Here is an 8,326-nt window from a genome sequence, read left to right on the forward strand (position 1 = left end):
ATTATAAAATAAATACATTTCCTATAGTTAAGGGCACTTTTTTCTAAAGTAAAGAAAACAGTTTGAACTCAATGGTAAAAGATAGAAAATAAGTCAAAAATTAAATTAATGAGTGGCTTGATGTTGATTTGGGTATTTATTTAATTGGTGATTTGCTTTGATTTTTTAAGGATGAAGGTAACATGTAGACTGCACCTTTATTTTAAAAATCTTTTTTATTTTTTGAGGAATGTTTGTTATCCCCACAGAGGCAATTTGTTTACTGGCAGTCTTTCTCTTACTTTTTGCTTTTATTTTATTAATTTAATTAATCTTTTTGAGGGTAGGCAAATAATAAGCTTTGCTTCAGCCTACCCCTTTTTCGGTCTAGATGTTATTTTATTTGTATACTGGAAACTTTTTTGTAATGTTTTCTTTGAACAGTTGAACGTTTTCTTGTTGTCAGTTTTATTCTTGGTTTTTTATTTTTTTTTTTTGTGTCATGACCGTCATGTCATGTCATGAAGGTGTACCAAATCAGATTGCTACATCTGAGGCATAAACTTTATAATTGAAAAACTACATTTTTTATCAATCAGGTTTTAGCTTTCTCATAAAGTTTGAATAATGCTTTTCTTATAAAACAGTTTTTTTCATCACCAGGCCTACATTCAACAAATTTAGAAAATTGTCAAATTATAGTAATTCTATTATGATTTTTTGGCCAGGGGTTATTCTTGTAAAACACGAGTTGTTTACGTCCGTGTTCGGTGTACATGTATTATGGAAAGTTATTTGTAAAAAGAAATCCGCTGTCTTAAAGCATTTTCGATCCAGTAGTCGTATCTGAGCACATCTGCAGTTGTGTTTGAGTCCAGGCAGGACATGAAATTTACTTTAATCAAACAATAACTGTTTATTGACATATTTCACATATTTAAATATTTTAAAGTTTATTTCACACACTTTAAAAGCAAAAACAACAAATAAAACCACATGCTTTAGAATAAATTCATGAAGATAAATAAGTTAAATAAATACTGCAGGGAAATAATCTATCAATATTAAGTCAAAGCCTACAGGCATAAATATGTATTGTGCTTGTTTACATCTCAGTCAGAACACTTTGTACCCAACAACGTTACACCCAACAACCAAAACAGATGCTTTTCTGTGCGGTCTGAGCATCTGCGGATCAGAGCCGCTGCAGCAGGGCACACATGTGCTGCTTCACCTCTCCTGGATCTGCCAGCGAACAGGCCAGGATGGTGCATCTGATCCCACTCTTCATTCTTGCAGAGGGCAGGACCTGCAACACATCATGTGATTTCATGAACATAATTTGTTTTCATATTGACCCAATAAAGTATACAGTCAAGTTCTACGATATACCTTCACGTATATTTTGCATCTTTCCAAAAGAAATCTCCACTTCAACGCAGTCCGCTGATCATCGGTGAGAGTTGTGAACTCCTCCATCTGCCACAGAGTTTGCAGAGGGACAAACATTAGAACTGGACTATAACTTGAATTTTAACAAGTTGTAGCTAGATTATATTTAGAGCAAAGGGCTAATCAATAATCATTGAGGCGCTACTGACTGTGCAGCCAAGCATCTGCTCTGCCACTGAGTCCTTGAGGTTGCAGGACTGCAGGGTGCCGGTATGGTCTGTGAAGTCCACCAGTAAGTCAAAGCTTGTGGTGGAGGAGAACGGCTGCTCCCTCCCAAGACACAGCTGGTTGATGCAGGTCTGCAAGTTGTCAGCCACCTGGAACTTACATTTGGAGCTGAGACAGAGAGGAAAAACACTAATCAAAGCACTAACTGAGGTTTTAGAGCGAATGGAAACAATGATACATGGATGGTAACAGTCCAACATTTCTTCCACTCTATATCTGAGCGCACCAACGCGTCCTGATGACTTTTGACACAGAGTCAAGGTCGAGTTTGGAGATGAAGCTGTACGTGATGCCAAAGAAAACCTCTGGTTGATCTTTGGCCTTCTGCTTCAGCTGGTTCACCGTGTACACGTCAGTGATGGAGTCCACTGCAGAAAAACAGCAGCAATGTGCATTCATGTCCACGGTGTTTTAAACAAGAAAACAGGTGGCAGGAAACTGAAGCCAGCAGATAATAAGCTTTATTTCTCAACAATAACCCATTTTCTCTGCTCTCCCCTGCCTGCAAACTCCCCAGTCCCAGTCCCAACTGTCCACCCACAAACCAGAGCTTTTTCACTGGTAGAAGTGGAACCTACATCACATCGACCAGGTGTATTGTGAACAGTTAAATATATCAACTGCAACTGGCCAACTCTATTTTGTTTTGTGATTCCTTAGTAACATCAACAGAGGGAGGGAAAAGCAGAGGAAATTAAAACTGGGGCCTTTTTGCTTAAAGATAGAGCAGGCCTGTTTTGTGGCAGAAATGAGGGGATTGCTCACCAGACAGATCCTCTGGTAACTGATCTAGATCCAGAGCTCCAGACTCTGCCGCTTCTTTAGCATAGCTGAACAGCGCGCTGGCCTCTCTGGTATCTGGGAACAAACTGTGATTGAGTTTGACAATTTCTCCTCGCTTAAAATACAGTACTTGCTCAGCAAGGTCATATTATGTTCCAGCAGTGTGCGCCATAACTAGCTGGTTAGCTCTTAAGCCTGTTTTTGATTAACTGCACAATAGAGGGCTTGAACAGATGTTTTATTTTTCATGAATGTTGCTGCAATCTCTCACCGGGATTGACAGTTATAATGCTTCTGGAGTTAACGGTTGCCACCATGCTGCTGCGAAAGTTGTCAAAGCTGATCTTGGCGTCAGCTATGAAGAGAACTACGAGAAGACGATTGTAGGTCATATACAGGTAGCTTTCTTAAACATGAACAAGAATGCCATCTCAGATATCTGCAGAGGGACTAACAGTTAAGAATGAGCTCAATTTGGGGTTGAGAATGAGCAGGTATCGTTAACCTACCCGTCTCCCTGGGTGCCAACGACTGCACGAACTGAATGGTCTCCCTGTCCCAGCTGTGAGTAAAGTAGAGGTCAGGAGTCACCCCAGAGAGAAGAGTGAAAATCAAAAACATGTGCAGTTCAGGGGGTTAATCTGCAGCATTATGTTACAACGATCAAATTTGAGGTAACCAGAAGATACACAGTGGTTATCCCAGAGGCAGTAAGAGGGAATATAGTGCAAAAGTAAGTTAAAAAAACGTTTTCCACACTGATAAATGATCATGACACACCAGATGAGGGGGAAGGAGGAGACAGAGTCATCAAAGAGCTTCAGTTCTAGTCTCTGCCCTTGGCGTCCGTCTGAAGTGGTGAACTGCTTGATTTCGCCAATCTGAAAACGAAAACAGACTCCTGAAGTTCCTATTTTTCCCTACATGTATATACAGTATATATATATATATATATATATATATATATATATATATATATATATATATATATATATATATTTAAAAATCACATTCATGTCAGGAAAATTGTCCTTGGTGAGAACTCAATATCCTATATACCGGTAGCTAAAAAAGTCAAACTATTCTATCTGAACATTTATAAGATATGAATTGTTACATGAGCTACAAAGTTATATTAGGTGAAGAAATATTTGCTCAACATCCACACTTATCAAAAACATTCTTCATATTTATCAGGTGTGATACCACAGCCTCCATGACCTCTCTGACCACCACTTTTTTTTAGTTTTTCAGCTCAGGAAACCTTAGAAACCTGTTTTCAGAACAAAGACAATTCACCAAGCAACCAGACTATACACAAAAGTAGAAAATACAATCTGGTGCCTCATGATTTTCACTCATACATTTTACTTTCTGTTGGAAAACTTTCTTTTCAAAGATAAAATGATATCCCACATGATGAGGCTGAACCAAGATCGACCAAAAAAGAAAGACCGTCGAAACCACAAAAATCTACACTTACTATTTTTTTTTTTATATTATGAATGTGATACTGTCCTCTGTGGTTTCTTGGGTAATAAAAGTCTCTCACACCTTCTGCATTGTGAGATTGTAGTCTTTTCATTGTTAACATTTCTTTTAGGGTAAATAGAAAATAACTTGAGGTTCAGAAAATTTAATAAAAAAACAAGAACAGCTTTGACTTCTCTATTTAAGGAGAAATGAGGGCCAAACTAATAGAGTGCACCCCTGACTTTTCAAGTCAATTAAAAAATACTTTATTAATCCCCAAAGATAAATTATTCATTGCAGCGGTCGTGATTTAGATCTTTCCAAAGATACATGAAGGAAGTAAGGAAGAAAAAAAGGGAGGAGCTCCTGTAGCAGTTTGTGTTTCAGCGGTCTGTGTTTTCAACCCAAAGAGAGACCTTCAACTCTCTGAATTTATAAGTATTGCAATAGTGACTCTAAAACAGAAGAAGCAGATATAAATGACGGATCGATACATAGATGTCACAGAAACCATAACAGGGCCAGTGGATCTCTTCACTGTACTTTTACAGTGAAGAGATCCAGTGGCCCTATGTATGCCACTGAATACTGTATTCATTTTTTTGTGCAGTCTAAAGAAACCAAAAATAACATTTTAGTGGGTTTTTGAGATGTCACTAGGTCGTAAGGGTGTGAATATCTAGGTTACAAATGGCAGTAATCCTTTTTCTAGAAATCATGATTTGATTTAAAACTGTTAAAATATGATTTATATTTTAATTTGCTAATTCTTTTTGTCCGACAATTTCTTTTTAGGTTTACCTTAAAAGTTTCGGCGATTCCTTTCGCCTTCATCAGAGAAAACAATTTTGTCGGACAAAAAGAATTAGAAAATTAAATTGTACATCCATAGACAAAATTAACTTTATTAAATCATGATTTTAAATTATTCTTGTTTAAGTCCAAAAGTGTACCAATTTTGGCATATATTCAGTCCCACTGAGAAAATAAAAGAAAATTGGAAACTTATAAACATATAAATTTGAGTCCTGTTAATTACCAGAGAAGCTACCACAGCCTAAAATTATCCAAAGATTGACTTTGTTTATACCATATATTTCATATAAACTGCAGCCTTTATGATCCCTACCATTTTCAGTGCAGCAAGTACATTTATCACGGTGCCATCTAGCTTTTGTCCATTGGCCACAATATCTCCCAGAGAGTAGAAATCAGTGGAGTCTTTAACAGGCAGGTGCATCACCGGCAGCAGCCTGTCAATGGTGTCCATGTCGGCACACAGACACACCTGGGAATGAGCCTCCGTCACCAGCAGCTTGTAGTGACTGATAGCAGATACAGAAACACTCTCTTTACACCATCCACAGGCATCACACACTGTTACATCACATATACACAGCATTACAGTGTGTTCGCTTCACCTCTGACTTCTCCAAGTATTAGTAAGGTAGGGCTGGGCGATATGGACCAAAAGTCATATCTCGATATTTTCTAGCTGAATGGCGATACTCGATATATATCGATATTTTTTCTGTGCCTTAATTGGGGTTTCCCCCAAAGCATTATAGCATAGCATCTCTGTTAGCTTCATTTTTTTCTGAGGCAACCCCTTAAAAAAACAGTCAGTTTTAATACAAAGCCTCGTGCCAAATGTCACACAGGTACCTTTATTAACAGAGGTTTGCACAATATCAAATGTATAAAACAAATGAAATAAAAATAAACTGCCTGCATATATAGAATAAAAATGCTTCTTGAATAAAATAAAACAAATATCCCTTTCCTGCATAACAATTAAATTAAAATACACTGTGCAATTAATACAATGTAGACAGTAACAGGCAGACTTTTCCACTGAGGTTGACAGTTGTGCAAATAACAAAACATTTGTGCAAATCTCAAATAAAACATTCAAGTCAATTTGTCACAAAATAAGCTATATCAAAATCATAAAAAAAAAAAATAATAATAATATTCGATATAAACGATATTGTCTCGTACCATATCGCATTTTAAAATATATCGATATATATTAAAATCTCGATATATCGCCCAGCCCTATAGTAAGGTATGATTTAAAGTTTAATTACCTGGATGTTTCAGGGCAGAACTTGTCTCCTTTCTCGAGGTCTTTGCTACAAACTAAAGGGTTTTCAATTGTGACTGGAAAAAATATATATATATATATTAATTAAACTATACTATATTGGTCTGGAAAAACGAGATTGAAAATGCCTTTACAGTATTTCAGGGACTCTTTTATTGCAAACCCACACATTGTAGGTAATGTTTGGCTCACAGGAAAGAGAAATCCTCACCACAGTCACTAATCCTGACGCTGTTGGCAAGTGTCTTGATATACTCTTCACCTCCCCAGGCAGCCACATTGATGAAGAAGTCGGGTGAGTCTCTTATGGTGAAGCCACAAGTAAAACGTTCAACATCAATATCTGAATATTGAAACATGAAAATGTAGTTAGAGATGCGGATTTAGGGCAAACAGATGACCACTAGAGGGAGCTGGTGTACAACACACAGACACAGCTGATGAGAGATTTGATTTTGTTTAGTAGAAAATTATCAAATGGTACTAACTTTTCCTGTTAGGAAAGCTTTTGACATCAGTTTTCCCGATGATGATGCCCACCACTTTCTAGAAACAATAAAAAACAAAATGGACAAAATGTAAACTACAGTAAACAGGGATTTGAATAATTCAAGCCCAATTACATGATACACTCAGAGTTTCTCTTCAACCTCAATTATTGAATTATTCCAGGTTATTAAACACTGAGTTTGTGTGAAGGGAAATGAAAGTTGTTAAAAGTCCTGTGAACTCACTGGATGAGAGAAGCTGGGATGAAGCTCTGAGATGGAGATGAAGCTTTGAGAAGCCATTTCATCATGTATCTATTACACCCTGTACAGTAAAACCAAATAAAAATCAAATGTTTAACAAAAAAGCTTACTTTTACCTATATAAAACGATTAAAGCGCTTCCTATTTACTAATATTAGCAACATTAGTAAACAGGCTTTATTGGCATGTGTATGTGGAAGACATCAAAACTACAGCCAACATGAACTAAAACGGAATATCTTCTAACAAACACGGTTAATAGTGGAAAATGTCAAATATATTTTAGCCCATATTTGAACAGACAATGATTTTGTAATAACTATTATTAGAAATTGTTATTTTAACCTTGCCTTAATCTCCTCTTTTGACAGTCAGCTAGTTGGTTTTCGCGGTTAACTCGCGCTGCTTTCAAATGCTGTCCGAAAGATTGGAGTTCCCGATTTTTTTTTAAAAGTAGTTAAACAGAAAAAAACAAAAGGTGTCTAAAAAAACACACGTTCTTTAAAAATCCCACATTAAATAATAAAATATCAACAAAAATTGCTTTTTCTTCTTTTGTTCCTATTTCTCATTGCTTTATAATCATGAGTTGAGAGATTCACTGGACACATTGAAGGTGTTTTTTTAATCACCCACCACCTGTCTACTGCATTAATCATAGCCTGATGTCTGTTTTACTCATGAATATTTTTTTCCATCTTAAAAAAAAGCTTGTGCATATAATCAGAATCTGATTTTGAAAACAGTGTTGTATCAAAGTTGCATCAGTTACTATACTGTAATTGCTGAACACACATTTATAGGAATTTGAATGTAGTAATGATAATAACAACAACAATAATAATGGAAGACAGACAAAGGCAATATTAAGATGCAAACATGATGCAAACAAGCGGAGAAATAAAACAATACAGCCATTATCAGCGATGAAGCCACTGATAAGAGACATATTTGTAAGTATAGGGCATGCTTCACTTTTTATAATGATCTCAGTGATCAATCATATTTCAGACCATGGGATTTAAATCTAACAATTCCCTGCTTTGATTTTATATCACAAAGCTGTATTTGACATATACTACTGCCTCTTGCATCTAGGCATGAATCATATCTGTAACAGAAAATCTTTTTTTTTTTTTTTTTTCACAAAACCTAATTTATCTTCCATTGCAAATAGTCCCCAGAATCATGCGTTTGGATCATCTCTCTTGTGACTAATGTCGATTTCGGCTGCAGTATGACTGTTAATGCAATTCTATGCTCAATATGCTTCTGACTGCTCATGAAGGATTTTTTTTTGAAAAAGCACAGAAGCTGTCATTAAAGTATTTTATAACACAGTAACATAAATTCAGTATGGGTATAATATTTCTCGGTAGGCAGTGTGGATTGCAATGTTCCATCAGCATATTGATGAGGTTTGTGTGATGTTGAATAATGGGAAACTGGGGTTATTGACTAGATCAAACATTTACCTAAGCAGAGGAATTGATTTGCTATTTGCAACACTTTTATTCAAATGGGGCTGAATTTCAAATTCTAATTTCATTAT

At 36.1% G+C, this 8,326-nt stretch overlaps 1 protein-coding gene across 1 annotated transcript; it reads right to left on the reverse strand.

Moving 5' to 3' along the window:
* Positions 1-1,080: 1,080 nt before the first annotated feature.
* On the reverse strand, positions 1,081-6,813 carry meiob (meiosis specific with OB-fold). The gene is made up of 13 exons (XM_061707606.1): positions 6,757-6,813; positions 6,511-6,568; positions 6,234-6,365; positions 6,006-6,078; positions 5,045-5,240; positions 3,223-3,323; positions 2,952-3,004; positions 2,714-2,809; positions 2,425-2,517; positions 1,886-2,027; positions 1,581-1,767; positions 1,372-1,458; positions 1,081-1,288 (listed from the first exon to the last, which is right to left on the reverse strand). Exons 1-13 carry the CDS (start codon positions 6,811-6,813, stop codon positions 1,175-1,177), a joined length of 1,389 nt encoding a protein of 462 aa, XP_061563590.1. The 3' UTR covers positions 1,081-1,174.
* Positions 6,814-8,326: the final 1,513 nt, after the last annotated feature.

The sequence above is a fragment of the Cololabis saira genome, chromosome 19 (genome assembly GCF_033807715.1).
Source record: "Cololabis saira isolate AMF1-May2022 chromosome 19, fColSai1.1, whole genome shotgun sequence".
Taxonomy (NCBI): domain Eukaryota; kingdom Metazoa; phylum Chordata; class Actinopteri; order Beloniformes; family Belonidae; genus Cololabis; species Cololabis saira.

Excerpts from the sequence above, each read along its gene's own strand:
- meiob (XM_061707606.1), bottom strand. The coding sequence starts at position 6,813 with ATGGCTTCTCAAAGCTTCATCTCCATCTCAGAGCTTCATCCCAGCTTC. Across the intron at positions 6,079-6,233 it reads CGTCAGGATTAGTGACTGTG|TCACAATTGAAAACCCTTTA; the intron begins GTGAGGATTTCT and ends TATTTTTTCCAG. Across the intron at positions 1,459-1,580 it reads AGCAGATGCTTGGCTGCACA|ATGGAGGAGTTCACAACTCT; the intron begins GTCAGTAGCGCC and ends ACTCTGTGGCAG.